Source organism: Schistocerca piceifrons, chromosome 1 (genome assembly GCF_021461385.2).
Source record: "Schistocerca piceifrons isolate TAMUIC-IGC-003096 chromosome 1, iqSchPice1.1, whole genome shotgun sequence".
Taxonomy (NCBI): Eukaryota; Metazoa; Arthropoda; class Insecta; order Orthoptera; family Acrididae; genus Schistocerca; species Schistocerca piceifrons.
Window position 1 is genome coordinate 1134426063 of NC_060138.1, and position 18791 is coordinate 1134444853.

The 18791-nt window shown below is 39.9% G+C and overlaps 1 protein-coding gene across 4 annotated transcripts in view; it reads left to right on the top strand.

Moving 5' to 3' along the window:
* The first annotated feature begins 11320 nt into the window (after positions 1-11320).
* The window catches only part of LOC124780558, a 110460-nt gene continuing 102989 nt past the window's right edge, over positions 11321-18791 (top strand). The window contains exons 1-2 of one of the 4 annotated variants that reach the window (XM_047253791.1): positions 11321-11404; positions 12896-12936. In XM_047253791.1, the coding sequence (XP_047109747.1) occupies positions 12922-12936 (15 nt within the window). In that variant the 5' untranslated portion in view covers positions 11321-11404; positions 12896-12921. Of the gene's footprint in view, positions 11405-11538; positions 11643-12895; positions 12967-18791 lie in introns of those variants that run through there. The other 3 variants (XM_047253789.1, XM_047253792.1, XM_047253790.1) reach the window with 3 other exon arrangements.

An 18791-nucleotide genomic window follows, 5' to 3' on the forward strand; every position in this document is an offset into this window, starting at 1 on the left:
AACAAACACTGGTAGCAGTTACTTCTGTAAAATATCTGGGAGAGTCCTTAGAAAATGTAGTCCATCAACAAAGGAGGTGGCTTACAAAACACTCGTTCGACCCATACTTGAGTATTGCTCATCAGTGTGGGATCCGTACCAGATTGGGTTGACGGAGGAGATAGAGAAGATCCAAAGAAGAGCGGCGCGTTTCGTCACAGGGTTATTTGGTAACCGTGATAGTGTTACGGAGATGTTTAGCAAACTCAAGTGGCAGACTTTGCAAGAGAGGCGCTCTGCATCGCGGTGTAGCTTGCTGTCCAGGTTTCGAGAGGGTGCGTTTCTGGATGAGGTATCGAATATATTGCTTCCCCCCACTTATACCTCCCGAGGAGATCACGAATGTAAAATTAGAGAGATTCGAGCGCGCACGGAGGCTTTCAGACAGTCGTTCTTCCTGCGAACCGTACGCGACTGGAACAGAAAAGGGAGGTAATGACAGTGGCATGTAAAGTGCCCTCCACCACTTACCGTTGGGTGGCTTGCGGAGTATAAATGTAGATGTAGATGTAGGCAGAAAAAACAGGCTTCGTCACTACTGATGCCGCTAACGTCCAGATTAGAGTCCACCAGGTGAACAACATGAGAGGGCTATCCTTGTGGAGGGGTGACAGCTTAGGGAAGTGGCTGGGATGCAGCCTGAGACAGCAACGGAGCATGAAACCATGTACTAGATGAGGGCAGTACACTCAACAGAGTGAGGGCAGTGTGTGACAGTGGTACGGTGCCCGATGTCTTGGCAGTTGGGGGGAGGGGCATTTCAGAATGTCACACATCACAGCAGACATGGCAGGCACCAATGATGCAGATGGCGTGGAAGATACAACTGGCACAGCAGCAGCAGCTGTGGCCATTACATCATGAAAGAGTCCAGAGTGTTTGGACTGAGTGGATAAGGTGGCACTGCCTAATGGTAAAAAAGGCACAGGTTGGGAGGGGTAGGAGCTCATGCACTGTACCGAACCCAGGGATGTGAAGGTGGTGTGTGGGGCTGTGAGTGTGTAGTTGAAAGCTGTGTTCGACGTACTTGCAGTGACACTCCGTATTGCACTCAAATATAGAGATTGGCACGCTATGTCCGATATGTGATACAATGAGGAAGCACTTGCCATGGCGAACATTGTTCACGACAAACAGTAATGATCACTGTGGAAAGTCAACACGACATGGAAATGCACGATAAAGGGGTCACCATTGTGGGTACTCCAATACTAAGCCATAGCTGGAAGTACTAGAAACACACTATTAAATAATAAACACTTTATTAATTGAGTCTTTCTACGCAAAGGTTCCATCAGATACAAAAACGTCACACAACATGGCTGAAAAAGGGCATACATTGAGAGTAAACCAAAATTGTTAGTCCTCAAAGAGGTGGTGGTCAATTCGTACTGAGTCGACTGTCGCCACACCCCTTTTGTTCACTAATTCCCTATTGTTCTGGAACAAAGTGGTATTGTTCAATCCCCCCACTGTTCTGTTAAATGCTTTTTCAGGTCCTACTCCCTCCCCCTCTGTTGTTTTGGAACAAAAGATATTGCCTCCTAAGCTCACCTCCTCCCTCTTGGGTTCCCAGTTCTGGAGCAGTGTACTGTTTCCAAAGGTCACCACCTATTGCAGTTAAAAGACGGGTTTAATTCAGCCACAAATTCAGTTTACAATCTGAGAGGGATTCCATTGGGCCCTGGAGCTTCGTTCAGTTTTAGTGACTTCAGCTTTGGCAACACCACTGACACTAATATTTATTTCACTCATCTTTTCAGTGGTAAGAGAACTAAATTGGGGCAGTTCTCCTGAGTTTCCTTTAGTAAAGGAATATTTTAAAATGGAGTTAAGCATTTGAGCTTTTGCTTTGCTACCCTCAGTTTCAGTTCCTGTCAGCCTCTAGGGCTGAACACCAACTTTGGTGCCACTAAAAACTTTTAGATACTACCAGAGTTTCTCTGGGTTTTGTGAAATATTATTTGACAGTTTTCTGCTGCAGTAGTCATTGAAGGCTTCATGCATTGCTCTCTTGACAACCAAGCGTATTTTATTCAGCAGCTCTCTGTCTATAGTCTTATACTTTGTTTTACACTTACTAATTTTACACTTACTACGAAATAGTCTCTGTTTCTTTAGAAGTTTCTTTACAGTGACTGTATAGAGGTTTCTGCCTCCCATCACAACTTTGTGAACTGTTCTACAGAGTACATATCTAGCCAGTGCGTGGTCAACTGTTCTTTTAAACTTGATCCATATTTCCTCTACATCCTCCTTCCCTGTGCTGAAAGTTTCAGGTCCCTCTTTCAGATATGCATTTTTATTTTCTTTGCCCAAAATGTATACCCTTCCACTTGTTTTAGTTGTGTTTTGTACTTTTGCAACTATTATTGCCACAGCTATATCATAGTCACTGATACCAGTTTCTATGTGGGTATCCTCAAAGACGTCAGGTCTATTTGTCGCCATTAGATCCAACATATTTCCATCATGAGTGGATTCTGAACAGTCTTTTCTAGGCAGTTTTCAAAGAAGGCATTTAGTAATGTTTTGCACGATGACTTACGATGCCCAGCACTAACAAAACTGTAATTTTCCCAGTTGATTGTCTGATGGTAAAAAGTCTCCACCAATGACTACAGTATCACTGGGGAACTTACATAAAAGCAAACTGAAGTTTTCTCTAAAGCCCTCAGTAACATCAGGAGATGAGTCTGGTGGGCGATATTAGGATCTAATTACCGTTTTAGGCCCATCCCTGGTACTGAGTTTTGCTCAAACAATCTCACATGAAGTTCCATTTCTATCTTGGAGGATATCAATTTCTTGTCTACTGTGACAAATACACCACCTCCATTTTCCTTTCGATATCCTTTCCTAAAAATCTCATTCCTATCAGTTTTTGGTTTCAACCAGATTTCTGTACTTCATATAATGTGAGCTTCATTGCTTTTCAGGAGTATTTCAAACTCTGGCACTTTGTTGCAAATGCTTTATCAGTTTATCACTCGGATTTTGTACTCTCACCTGCGGGAAGCATTTCTTTCGATTTTACACTGATACTTCAGGGTTGCTAAAACTGTCGATATCTAAAAAAATAAAAAAGGAAAAGAAAAACATGTGTGTGCCCCACACAGAGTCAGCTATCTGGTAGCAGCCTCTGATGTGCAGTGCACACCTGACTCATTTTGGGGAACCCGAAGGGTCTCAATCCCACGGCACAAGTCCAGGAAGGTGCAGCCTACCTTGTCACAAAAACTTTAAATTCTCTGGTTCAGTCCTTCCACTGAACCAAAGGGCCACGAACAGCTCTGTTGGCAATGCTGCAAATTGTGAGCTCCATTGGAACTCCATGTCCAAGGCTATTCTTCTCAATCTTCTGTGCCAGTCGCTGGAATGATTCATGTACAACCTCAGAGCCCTGGCAACAAGCAACATTTGTTGAAGGATCATTATAATCTGCAGCTGATTGAACTCTGTCCCATCAATGGCTGCCGAAATAGCCTCTTCAGCCTTTTGGATGAGGCCCCGAGGCATACACACCCAGTGTCCTTTCCTGTTCCTTGCTGCTGTTTCCCTAAGGGATACCATCATTCACAGTATGTTGGAACTACCGAAAATTAACAGATCCCTACCCTTTAGCATTTGCCTCCTCTGAACACCAGACAAAATAGGTTTCCTCCAATGAGGTGAAGTGAGCCTCACTGTCTCAGTTCCAGTTTTAGTGAAAGACAGCACCTCAAACATGTTGGTTATGGTGATCAGTATAACTCCCTGGGTCCACCCTGGTCTGCGTCCATCCTGTACAGGACGCCTGGCTCTACCATTGAAATGCCACTTGCAGTGAAGTGGACGAATAATGACTAGTCCCATACTTTTTGCAAAGGAGAAAGGATCCACAATAGAGGATTTGCAGCAGCCACCAATCGTTTGACAGTAATTAGTGCGATTTCCAGCTGCTTACAAGCGTCTACCAACTCTTTCCATGTTCAAGAACAGCATTCACAGTGGGGATGCATTTTGGCTAGTACTCGTAATGCGTCACAGGACAGTGAGTAAATAACTTTAAACTAAGTCCCCTGATTATCTTTTAATCTGTCCAGCCTCAAAATTATTAATTCCCTATAGGAACTGAAGCAAATAAACAAGGTGAGATTTCTATTAAGGCAACAGGGAAATCTGTAGTAAAAATTGTTAGTTTCCTAAAACTTTTTGAGGTTAACTATAGTTATTAGCAAACTCGGAAATAGAGTTAATTTATGATAAATGTAGAAATACATACTCTTTAAGGGAACACTAGACGTAAGACAATAAGTTAGTAACAATATCTGCTATTGTAACTAAATCACAAACACTGATTTATTACAAATTGAATTGTACAAGCAACGATAGCTTCTGAAAATTCTCAAAAATGCGCGTTTATTTGCTTTGATATACATTGAAATTTGGGGTGATCTGTTCTTTGGAAGTGACTGTGAATTACAAACGCTAATTTGCTGGGAAATATGTTATCCAAAACACTCGTGCCCGTAACTTAAGAAAACATAGTTTCATAAGCGTCTGCAAATACGCAAAAAGAAACTATTCCTCGAGTGCAGTAATTATACAATGAAATTAGAGAACGGTTGCTCTGAATAAGAAATTTTAAAAGAGTACAAGTAAGTTTAAGCCTACAATTGACGACAACAGTACTAGTTTATTGTGGCACTCACGAATGTTCGCACTTTCACAATATATCGCCATACAAATAGGTATTGACACAATCAATGAACGATTACGCAGAAGCAATGTGAAAAATAAAATATGTAAATCCAGGATTTAAAATCAGCTCACGAAACTTGCACATGAAGTCTCATACAAAGGAAAATTCCGAAGATGGCTTTTACATATAATTAAACGTGCGAATTACAGGGATTATTCACTTAGCTGTTTCTGTGGCAATTTCTATACTGGCGTGCTGAAGAAGAAAACTGCAGTGTGAGTTTATGTCAGTCAAAATCGTGAAAATGTGCAGCACCAGCAAAGCTTGTATTCTGCCTGAAGCTCAAGCTTTTGACTCAGTTCAAAACGGAACTCATCGGTGACAAAAATTCTACTCTAGTAAATGAGATTCCAGGCTGAAGAAGTATCTGGAGACGCCCCAGAGGGCGGTGGGATGTCAACGTGACTGTCGCCCACCATACGACCCAACAACCCGTAATGATGGTTCAGGGTGCCATTTCCTTTCTTAACAGGACCCCTTTGGTTATCATCTGTGGCTCCCTTACAGTACAGTGGTCCGTCGATATTCAACGCTCCGTTTTGCTGCCTTTCATGGCAAGCAATCCTGGGCTTACGTTTCAGCAAGAAATGCCCACCCACACATGGTGAGAGTTTCTACTGCTTGTCTTCCTTCTTTCCAAACCCTGCCTAGATCAGCAAGCTCGCTGAATCTCTCCCCAATCAGGAGTGTTAGGGTATTATTGCATGTCTCGAGATTTTGACGATCTAACGCGCCAGTTGGATAGAATTGGCACAATATCTCTCAAGAAGACATCCACCAACACCATAAACCAATGCCAATTTAAGTAAATGCTTGCAAACTGGCCAGAGGTGGACCAGTGTATTATTAACTTGCTCAATTTGTGAAGCTCTTTCTCTTGAATAAAACATCCAGTTTTTCTGAAATTATTATCATTTATTTGTCTGGACATGCACTACGTTTCTACCGATTTCCGACCCATTTCGATAATCCTTTGTGGTGAGCTGTTTTGTTTTTTTCTTAGAGTGTGTTTGGCATACTTACACTCAACAATGTCTTATGGAGTAATTTTCTGCGATAGCTCACCACCTAGGAAGAAAGTACTGATTGCCAAAGCAAGCAATAAGAATAATATGGAGTTGACCATAGAAGTAGATGTATGTATCTCATTGAGGAGGTAAGCATTTTAATTTTGCTGTCACAATATGTATATTCGCTGATATAATTCATCATAAATAATCCATCACATTTCAGAAGAACAATTAGGTCCATACCTACAACACTAGAGACAAACGTGGCCCTTGATGTGTGATCTGAGGTTTTCCCGGCATACAGAAATTTTCAAAACGTGGTCCTTATCACCTATTATTAAATCTGTCAGTGCTTCAGAAATGAGTTCAATATGCAGCAACAAAAATCTTTGATCATTTGCACAGTACAGTAACTTAGTATGTCTGACAGGTATCTAATGACTGTTCTTAGACAGTATATATTCAGGTACCGCATTTATGTGCATGATACAAAGAAACATTTAGCATGAGAGATAAAAACCACAACTAAATTATTCGCAAAAAGGAAGACCTAGACATCTGAGGCTGTTGTTTATTCAAAACCTTTGGACAGCTTTCCACTATTCGTTCTGAGTATTATGCTGTTTATGAACGACCCGGGATAGACAATATTCAATTAGAACTACTGATAGCCTTGGGAGAGCCAGCCGTGACAAAACTATTCAATCTAGTGAGCAAGATGTATCACACAGGCGAAATACCCTAGACTTCAAGAAGAATGTAATAATTCCAATCCCAAAGAAAGCAGGCATTGACAGGTGTGAAAATTATCGACCTATCAGTTTAATAAGTCACAGCTGCAAAATACTAACACGAATTATTTACAGATGAATGGAAAATTGGTAGAAGCCGACCTTGGAGAAGATGAGTTTGGATTTCATAGAAATGTTGGAACACACAAGGCAATACTGACCCTACGGTTCACATTAGAAGGTAGATTAAGGAACAGCAAACCTACGTTTCTAGCATTTGTAGACTTAGAGAAAGCTTTTGACGATGTTGGCTGGAATACCCCCTTTCAAATTCTAAACGCGGCAGGAAGCGAAATGCTATTTACAATTTGTACAGATATCAGATGGCAGAGTCCAGGGCCATGAAAGGGAAGCAGTGGCTGAGAAGGGAATGAGACAGGGGTGTAGCCTATCCCCAGTGTTATTCAATCTGTATACTGAGCAAGCAGTAAAGTAAACAAAAGAAAAAAATGTAGTAGGAATTAAAATCGATGGAGAACAAATAAAAACTTTTGAGGTTTGCCGATGACATTCTGGCAGAGACAGACATTCTGGCAGAGACAGCAAAGGACCTGGAAGAGCAGTTGAACGGAATGGACAGTGTCTTGAAAGGCGGATACAAGATGATCATCGACAAAAGCAAAACAAGGATAATTGAATGTAGTCGAATTAAATCAGGCGATGCTTAGGGAATTAGATTAGGAAATGAGACACTTAAAGTAGTAAATAAGTTTTGCTATTTGGGGAGCAAAATAACTGATGATGGTCGAAGTAAAGAGGATATAAAATGTTGACTGGCAATGGCAAGGAAAGCGTTTCTGACAAAGAGAAATTTGTTAACATCGAGTATAGATTTAAGTGTCAGGAAGTCGTTTCTGAAAGTATTTGTATGGAGTGTAGCCATTTATAGAAGTAAACACGGACGATAAATAGTTTAGACAAGAAGAGAATAGAAGCTTTCGAAATGTGGTGCTACAGAAGAAAGCTGAAGATTATATGGGTAGATCACGTAAGTAATGAGGAGGTGCTGAACAGAATTCGGGAGAAAAGGAATTTGTGGCACAGCTTGACTAGAAGAAGGGATCACGGTAGGACAAGTTCTGAGGAATCAAGGGATCACCAATTTAATATTGGAGGGAAGTGTGCAGGGTAAAAATAGTAGAGGGAGACAGAGGTATGAATACACTAAGCAGACTCAGAAGAATGTAGGTTGCATTAGTTACTCGGAGATGAAGACGCTTACACAAGATAGAGTAGCATGGAGAGCTGCAGCAAACCAGACTCTGGAAGAAGACCACAGCAACAACGGCAACATGAACGACCATCATTGGCAACGGAAAAGTTCATACCAAACAAAGATTCAAAATGCCCTGTATTAAATCTGCTATTTGTTAACACTGACATTGAAGAGTTAATGTGTAGAATTGTTCGAACAATATGCTACCGTATTGCTACTAAGATATGACTATTGTAAATATTTCTTGAGTTCAATAGCTACTGATTTTAACCATGGAATGTTTTTCTCTCAAGTTATATAAGTTTTTATTTAATGTGGTCCTACTTCACTTTCCCTAATCTTTATACACTCCTGGAAATTGAAATAAGAACACCGTGAATTCATTGTCCCAGGAAGGGGAAACTTTATTGACACATTCCTGGGGTCAGATACATCACATGATCACACTGACAGAACCACAGGCACATAGACACAGGCAACAGAGCATGCACAATGTCGGAACTAGTACAGTGTATATCCACCTTTCGCAGCAATGCAGGCTGCTATTCTCCCATGGAGACGATCGTAGAGATGCTGGATGTAGTCCTGTGGAACGGCTTGCCATGCCATTTCCACCTGGCGCCTCAGTTGGACCAGCGTTCGTGCTGGACGTGCAGACCGCGTGAGACGACGCTTCATCCAGTCCCAAACATGCTCAATGGGGGACAGATCCGGAGATCTTGCTGGCCAGGGTAGTTGACTTACACCTTCTAGAGCACGTTGGGTGGCACGGGATACATGCGGACGTGCATTGTCCTGTTGGAACAGCAAGTTCCCTTGCCGGTCTAGGAATGGTAGGACGATGGGTTTTGATGTACCGTGCACTATTCAGTGTCCCCTCGACGATCACCAGTGGTGTACAGCTAGTGTAGGAGATCGCTCCCCACACCATGATGCCGGGTGTTGGCCCTGTGTGCCTCGGTCGTATGCAGTCCTGATTGTGGCGCTCACCTGCACGGCGCCAAACACGCATACGACCATCATTGGCACCAAGGCAGAAGCGACTCTTATCGCTGAAGACGACACTTCTCCATTCGTCCCTCCATTCACGCCTGTCGCGACACCACTGGAGGCGGACTGCACGATGTTGGGGCGTGAGCGGAAGACGGCCTAACGGTGTGCGGGACCGTAGCCCAGCTTCATGGAGACGGTTGCGAATGGTCCTCGCCGATACCCCAGGAGCAACAGTGTCCCTAATTTGCTGGGAAGTGGCGGTGCGGTCCCCTACGGCACTGCGTAGGATCCTACGGTCTTGGCATGCATCCGTGCGTCGCTGCGGTCCGGTCCCAGGTCGACGGGCACGTGCGCCTTCCGCCGACCACTGGCGACAACATCGATGTACTGTGGAGACCTCACGCCCCACGTGTTGAGCAATTCGGCGGTACGTCCACCCGGCCTCCCGCATGCCCACTATACGCCCTCGCTCAAAGTCCGTCAACTGCACATACGGTTCACGTCCACGCTGTCGCGGCATGCTACCAGTGTTAAAGACTGCGATGGAGCTCCGTATGCCACGGGAAACTGGCTGACACTGACGGCGGCGGTGCACAAATGCTGCGCAGCTAGCGCCATTCGACGGCCAACACCGCGGTTCCTGGTGTGTCCGCTGTGCCGTGCGTGTGATCATTGCTTGTACAGCCCTCTCGCAGTGTCCGGAGCAAGTATGGTGGGTCTGACACACCGGTGTCAATGTGTTCTTTTTTCCATTTCCAGGAGTGTATTTCAATGCTAGCTCAGTCTCTATAATTTGATAATGAAATGCTAAAGGGGCCCTCACACGTTCAATAATACTGTCAAACTGACAATACATTGACCGTCTGAGGGCGCGCACGGAAGCATTGTCAATACTAGAAACACTTACGAGCAGTTTTGATGGATCTCAAAAAATTCTCAATACTGTCAATACATGCTGAACGTGTGAGGACAAGTATTGACGATTTGACAATATTCTCCATTCAGATATTCACAGAGCTTCAGGAATCAACTAAGCGACGTTAGTGTGCACGACTTATTTTTAAATACGCCGTTGTGTATGCTACGCCTCTCATTCAGTTTTTAAGACGTCTTTTTACCACAAAAGAATTTTGATATGCCTATTCAAGGGTAAACATTGTATATACCACTTTAGGACGGTTAACGTTGATTCTCGAAGACCCTGCTTACTTCATTAATTTGAAAATATAGTATAAATTGGTGTATTATATAGCAGCTTGGAAAAACGCACCCATTTCGAAAAATAGGTGATATATCTGCAATGAGTAGTAAGAGGTCTGTGAAATAAATGCCAGTTTCGCCAAATTATCAAAATGCGAGAAAAGAAACTGTTAAACGTTAATTGCCTGAACAGATTCTTGCCAGGCAGATATAATTGCTTAATAGGTTTCCACGGAATTTTACTAATGGTGCTAGCTGATATTACAGAACTAAACTTAAACATTAGGATGACTTGCCTGTCGCCAGAAATCACTAACTCACTCCTATCCTCTTCTCGACTGCGACTGCCTCTCTCATTAACGTACGGTGTTTTGCTTCTCTATTTTATCTCGTATCAGCGCTAATAACTATACGCATGAACCAGGGCTCATGGGAAAACAACTTTCGGGTCCATGGTTCTGACTTCAGACAGTAAATTAACACGTGATCAGTCGTTCCTTTTTTCCAACCAGTCTCAGGCCCGTTTCGTCTTTCTAGTTGTTTTCTACCGCTTGCAAGCTATCTACGGCTAATATAACAGCAGCACACGCTTTCATTTTCGTGTTCGACATTTTAACTGTAAGCTCTCGTTGCCAGTTCTCAATTTTTGTCAGTGTTATTGATAGTCTGAGATCGCTTCCGTATGTTGAAGGTTTGACAGCTATAATTGTCAATAAATTTGAACATGTGCAGGCCTCTTAATAATAATAAAAATGATATTAAAAGACGACAATTCTGGCCATTACACCAGGCACGCTTGTACAGGCAGATTTTAGTTTTTTTCTTATCTATCGTCTGAAAAGTCTTACTTTCCTCTGCTGCACTGATACACTAAATCCACCGTCTTATCTCTAACAAATCGTTATTACCGCGTTATTTTACTGTAATGCATCATGTTTCAACGCAAGTGGAATGAGGGCTGTGTAGTACTGGAATGGGAACAGGGAAGAGGCTCCAGCGAGGACAACGATTAACGAAGGATTAGGTCAGGAGGGTTACGGGAACGTAGTATATATTGTAAGAAGAGTTCTCATCCGTACAGTTCAGAAAAGCTGGTGTTGGTGAAAGGATCCATATGGCCTACAACAATGAGTAAAACGGATCGCTTTAGTGTTGAGCATTATATGCTTGAGAAAGATAACACAGATCTTTCACACTGTTACTGGACCCTGAAATTATAATAATACTTGAGAAATGATAAATATAAGAACTATTCCTATTTGTTGCGTTCAAAAACGTTACCGTCGTACAGGACTTCATAACTACGCAGTGATTACTGTTGCTACGAGCCGTTTGCATCTTTGGTCTATGAAGTTGTGTTAAAATGTGTGACTTGTGTTTAAAGGCATGCGGATCAGCTGTGTGATTTAAAGTAAGCTAAGCACGAGTCTTATCGGAAGTTTAGACGCCAGTGTTTCTCTTTCTGTGTATAGAAAATATATCGATATAAATAAAATAAACATTGTGAAGGCGTTTTGGTGTATTGCAGGTTAGGAAAGGACAACATATGTGCGTTTGGTTTGTTATGGTACTGTGTATATTTGTAAAACGTTTGTCGCCTCAAATTGTTTAAAATACGTCTTGTTCCTTCGCGGCTCAACTGCGTAAAGGTAATTCTCAGAAGTTCACTTGAAGCTAGGATAGTACGACTTTGTTAGTATTACCTTAACTATTTCGCTCCTCGTTTACGTCAAGGCGTGCTGGGATGTCTTCACTCAGGTTATTTTCTTGGTGTACCTTTCAGTTGAGAAGGGACTTTGCGTTTCTTATGCGGCGAAATGGGTAAAAGTGGTAATATAAAGGGGTCTGCAAATTTCACTTTTTACTTAATCTTCCCAAGAGCACTTCTTAAATTTGAAACATCGATAATCGTTTTAATCATACAATAAGTGTGCTAAATGTAAAAGAATTTGCAGAAAATCTGAATGGACTGATGACATAACCAGGAAACTCTTTAACTGAAAATGATAATTTTATTATTCATCGCCAAATACCGTTCCCTTTTTGTCTTCTACTTACTCCGCCCACTCCCTTTCTGTTGTGTAAGTTCCACTTAATAATGCACATGTGTTAGTCATTGACTCCGATGTCATTCAGTAACACTGTATAACGTGACTACATTTTAGGTTTTGTATACGGAAAATATATGATGAAACATTTTTCCCGAATGAGTAATCCATTAATGCTAGTGTTCACCATGTTTAACATTACAAATTCGTCAGAGAATAACAGCTTATCATTACATCCAAAGTTTTATAAAGCTGAGAATAATTACTAGTTGTACTTTCAGTACATGTTAACATATCAAAATAAACTCTTACAGCTGTACACTGACATTTTTCATTGACCTTGCCTATGTAAGATTTCACAAATGACGTGTATTCCCCGTGAACTTTTACTGCATAACGTAGTGGTAGTTGTCAGAATAAGGAACTGTTAAATGCTGCTCGCAGCTTATTTCTATGTTATGACAAGGCACAAAATCCTTCTTGCTGATAACTGTTTACATGCCTGTAGGGGAATTGTTTATGCAGTAAATGATCATTTGTGAAGCAAAAGAGAACACTGTGAATGTCAAAAACCACATGGAATGACAAGTACTTCTTTTCATGGTGTACACTGACTCATTTAAAAAGTTCAGGTTTCTAAAACAGGGCTTCTTAGTACTTCATGTAACAGCCTAGTGTTTAACATTTAATTTTTGTTAATTATAATAGTGTCCATTTTTCAGGCTCAACACACAACTTGCCATTTTAGTATGCATGTTCATTTGTACATAATGTCTCTAGCATGAATAGTATCATTTAATTATTAAACATTTAACTGAACTTACATAATGTGTGCTTTGGTACTTTCTTTATAGTATACTCTGGACGCAAAAGGAAAGCCATGGAGGGAAAACAGGTATTTTCCAAATGCCTGGAAAATAACATTGTAAGAGCTTCCTGTAATGCTGAGTTTTTGCCAGAATTTCTATTCTGTAACATGCTTGTGCATTCTAACGAAGCAAGTAGCCAATTGTATAAAACCTGTAGCCTGTTCTATAACTGCTTTTTCCTTTCACCATTCATCTCATTATTTTGGCTGGCAGTAACTTGATTTGTAGCAGTCTTTTTCTTCAGAAACATGATTTCTAATGACTAGTTAACTCTGAGAGGTACTCTTTTCTGTAATGATTTGATTTCCAAGTTTTGCATGAAGCTCTTCTCGTGGCTCTAACCAAATATGATATGATACTGTATTTTGGGCTCTGACTATGCATTTGCTTGCCAGAGATTTAAGTAACACCTTCTGTTTTTATTCTGAAATGTGGTTCCCATTGCTAGATTGTGATGGGTTTGATGACACATTCTATAAAGTATATAGTTTATTTATATAATAATGGTAATATGTGATATGCTGTTGGTTTTTATTAGATCTTTGTCTATGATTGTCTATGTTTCCATTTTCAAACTGTAAGTAGATGATCACATTATAGGCTACATAATGAACAACAGTAGTTTGTGACACTCTATAACAATATATGTTTAAGTTAATGTGACAAATGAAATTACATCAGTGCATAAGAAATTATGTTATAAAAACACTTATTAGTTGTATATTGTATTAAACATAAGATAGATTAATATGAATTCAGCACAGATACAAATTTTGTAAAGATATTATATAGTTGTTAAAATGTACCCTGACAAATCCTCTATCACAAATGTGATCATTGGGATGATGATAAATAAATAAATATTTGTTCTTATGTTCATGTTTAGTTTCAAAATCAGATTTGCGTTGTATTCGCAAACTTGGCAGACAACAGGGTTATAACTCACTATATGGGCTTGATGACAGTGTAGTCCTAGTACCCTAGATTCAAGTTTAAACTTTCCTTTAGCATTAGGGCAGCACAGATGAGTTTTATGTCATCATTTTGTAATGTAATTATGCAGTCTTGAACATGGCTGTTAAAAGCAATTGTGAGTAAGCTTTGATTAATAAGACAAACTGCCAGTCAGTTGTCATAAGTTTACTTATTTAAACTTGATCTGGGTTCCAATACTTCTGTAATTATCTTCTTCAGAAGTACAAGACATTACTTGGTTACATTAGTAGAAACATATTATGTGAATCTTGAGCTAACCACTCGAGTCACATGCAGTAATTGAAGTATCCGTTAAAACAGTAAAAGTGAAATATATATGGCTGCTGACCAATTGCAAACGTCTAACTAAGATTTACAGTTCCATTGGACATTTTAATTGCTGCATGTGACTTGAGCTTATTAGCTCATGATTATGTAATATGTTTCAACAAATATGTACCAAGTAACAGCATATACTTCTGAAAAAGATACTCACAGCAGTATCGCAACCTAGGTCAAGTTTTAATAAACTTCTGGCTGCTGATTGGGGCTTTTTACTTTCTTGATCAAAGTAATGTTATCATATATTTTGTCATTTGACATGATATTGTGCTTGGCTTTGATTAAAGTATGTTCCTCTCAGCACCAGCTTTTTAAATTTCAACATTTCAGACATCCTCTTCATGGTGCAATTTTGGCCTCAATTCTCCATTTGTTGTTTGTCATCATGAATGGATGAACATTGTTGTTACAATGTTCTATATATGAAATAAATTTTAAAAGTTATGTTAATTGACATCATTGTTTAGTCAACCATGTGACGTCCACAACTGGGTAAGACTTTACCCTAAGTACATGTACCCATCTTTCATTGGGTCATCATCTCAGACATTTCTTTGCTCTTGAAGTTAAGATGAAATAAATATTTGGGCAGAATGCCTTTGGCATGCCTTCTTGATATTTACCGCATTTATAGTAACTTGCAGGGCATTACTATGTAGCCAGCCGCGGTGGCCTTGCGGTTCTAGGCGCTGCAGTCCGGAATCGCGGGACTGCTATGGTCGCAGGTTCGAATCCTGCCTCGGGCATGGATGTGTGTGATGTCCTTAGGTTAGTTAGGTTTAAGTAGTTCTAAGTTCTAGGGGACTGATGACCTAAGATGTTAAGTCCCATAGTGCTCAGAGCCATTACAATGCAACACATTGAGATTTTCAAGGTCAATGTCAGTGACATTGCTTGTAAAAATTCTTAGAAACCCACCATGTTACGTGTGAACCTGAAGCTCTACTCATTAGCTTTCTGTTACGTTAAGCTTGACTGCTGTATCAGCATTGGAACTGGAATTATAGTCATTTATGTTGAGACAGATATAAATTTCACACAATTTCCAAACTTGGAAGAGCTATAACTTTATTCACAATTTTCAAATACCTATGCAAATTAGTAGTTTTACACCACATACCTAGATCATTGAATTATCCAAATTTGAAATAAATCTAAAATTGTCAGTTTTATAAGCAGTAATTTAAAAAGTTAAAATATGTAATTTTTGTTAAGAGATGTAATTCTCTATTTCTTAACCTACATTTCCATTTGGTAATATATATGGAATTTAATTTTTTTTAAATTCTGCTAACGAGATTGGAACCAGCGACTTTATGGGTACAAAGTTTTGCATTGCATACTTTTATTTGCTGTTAGTTGAATTCTGTGTTAGAAAAATGATTTAGTTCTGTAACAGATCAATTTTTTGATAGTTTAATGGGTAAGTGGAAGAAATTATCCACACTTTATCACTTCAGTTTATTAATTACTGGCTGCTCACCTATATCTGTGCTCTCGTGTTACTAATTTTGTTGTGATGAGCGATGGGTAGTAAGAAAGCTACTGTATGAGATTTTCACTCTGCAGCGGAGCGTGTGCTGATATGAAACTTCCTGACAGATTAAAACTGTGTGCCGGACCGAGACTCGAACTCGGGACCCGAGTTCGAGTCTCGATCTGGCACACAGTTTTAATCTGCCAGGAAGTTTCAAGCTACTGTATGTTTGTATTGGGTGTAAGACTTTGGGGGTAATCTGTGACACTATTTCCAGTGGTCACAGGCTCCTTTCTCCATCGTAGTGGTCACATATAAGCTGTCACACTCTGTGAACAAAGGTGGCGTCTGGAAACTAGTAGGTGCAAAGAATATTTAGTTAGGTGGATAGTGTGTACACGTCAGCCTTGGGTGGGACCAGGCATTTTCAAAATTCGAACTATGAAAGTTGGTGATTTGTTCAAACAAAACAGACTAGAATGGACTCGAGGTTGTCTGACTGTCCTTTAATACCTTTAGAGTATAGCAGATGCACCTCTGAAGCTGAAAAATGTAAATGGTACATGGAATTGTTTTAGTAATTTAATTTCATTTTGAAACTTAAGTTGTTGACAATGTGTATAAAACACACACACACACACAAATATATATATATAGTGACTTACCAAACGAGAAAGTGCTGGTAGATAGACATAATAAACAAAATTTATTGTGTCTGTCTACCAGCACTTTCTCGTTTGGTAAGTCACAGCATCTTCGTTTTTTGTATATATTTGTTCCCACGTGGAATGACCAGAAAGGAACAGTGGTTAACAATTTCGTAGAAGTTGTATCTTAGTCCTTCCATTTAGTCTAGCAAATCATTCCTTTGGACATTTTCCTTCGCAAATGACCCATCTCTATTTAGAGTCCAAGCTGCTCTTCACCGAGGTCGTAACATTCCATTCTTCTGTAAGTGATATGTGTGAGTATTCGGCAACAGTGACTTATTAAAATTATGGTTTGTTAATAGCCACACTTGTCAACTCGTGCATTCTGTGGAATATACTTTGTCCCCTTTTTTTTAGGTTTCACCCCTGAGGTACTTTTGTGGAGTTATGCAAAACACTGACCCACATCTGGCATAACGTCTTCACAGGACTTGTTTCCTTTTCCAGCCATGTGTTGTATAGTGTGTATTTCATTCAAATGGGTGAACTAAAATGCCATGCTCACATAAAATAAAATTCTTTGTTTCGCACAGTTTATTGACCTCAGAAATTCGTCAAGAGTTAATCTTGGGATACAAAGCGTCTGCTTTTTGATAGGGAAACACATTGTGACTAGATTCACTATTAGTCAGAAACTGACAAGTTTAGTCAATGATGTGGACCTTCCTACAATTTTCACTTATAATTTCTCTACTCTCCTATTTCCAAAGCACCTTAGTTTACAGGTATGTTGTCCTGAATTTTTTTGTTTTGCAGTCATGGACTTTTCTTCCATGTTAGCAGAACCACCAGCATCCACCCACTACTTTGATTGGTGTTTTCTTTCTGTCATGAAATTGTGGACCCCTGTCTCATCCACAATAACAAATAAATCCACAGTATCATGTGGATTCTGTATGAAAGATTTCAAACGTTCAGAAAAATGCATTTTTGCCTTGCTTGTGGTCAGTATTCGCGAATCAGCCATCTTGCACAAAATTTTCTCCTACCTGATTCTTCCCGCAGAATACACCATGCTCTTTCTTGCTGGCCTTCAAAAATAGCCATTTCATGAAACTGTAATTGTCAGTTGTTCAATATAGTGTTGTACATTTTGTCTCGGTTTTCGTAGGTAGTTGAACTTTCAGAGGGTCCTCTTTCAGTAAAACTGTTTTTTTAATCGAAAAACAAACTCCTTGTAAATGAACACTAACTTTTCATGATATTTCCAAGGACAATAAAATATTATAATTGTGTAAAGAAAAATAATATGTACGTGAAATGAAGTTTCTTCAAGAATCACCACAGCACTTACTTCAGGGTTAGGAAAAACCATAGGAAACCTAATCAGAATAAATGGATAGGGATGTAAAGTTACTACAGTAATCATCTCTCTCTGTCAGGCACTATTTTATGAGAACCTGCTGCTCACACAGCTACATTTGATGTTGAATTATCAGTGGCAGTGGCAGGCAGTCAATGATGAAGTTGAACTAATTGCAGTACCTTTCAACATCACATTCAAACCATCTTTCTTCTTGCATTGGCAAGGGCAGTTACAGCTAGCGGTGCATCTGAAGAAAAACAAATGAGAAACAGCAGCAGTGAGCATTCTTATAGCCTATGGTAAGCAGAACTTGTTTGCTATCAAAAATTTAAATTTAGATATGCCTTTCAGTGTACGGGCAAACCAGAGTCATGTGCTGCTTTAATTTGTCAGAAGGCAGGCAACACTTTGATATTATTCATGTCGTGTGGAAGCTTACTGTAAAAAAATACTGCATGCAGCTATTGAGTCTTTATCCATTAATTTTAGACACTTACTTTCTATGTGGTTATCATTCTGATTTTCAGTGTTGTAATCATGTGTGTCTCGACTGAAATTAGCTGAGCAGTGAAGATTTAAGAAAGGAATGGCTTTGTATGTGTACAGTGCTCGGACAGTTAATATCTGGAGATATTTAAATTTGTCTCTGCAACGATTTCTACAACATATTTTCGTGGTACGTGTAGTGACCGTCTTTGGAAGCTTTAACAAATTCTGCATATATACATTTGCAGCACAGCCCCAGACCATAGTACATTTTAGTAAAATGTCGTCATTAGAACTAGACATTTTCCCTGTAAGAAATATGTTGAAGCTTATTTTTGAGCAAATATGTTCCTGTGATATTCACAAGTCGCGTGCTTGTCCAATACCACTTCCACAGATTTGTCTCCGTTTGTCTCCTGTAGAGCTTAGTTTCGAAGACATAAGTGTGCCATCAAACTTATGTTTTCTGATTCATAATGAGCATGTGTAAGCAAAAGTGGCATACTCAGGCTTTGCCTGCAATGGACCAGCCACTGCAACAACCCAAACACAGCACAGTGAAATGAGATACACAATTCAGCAGTG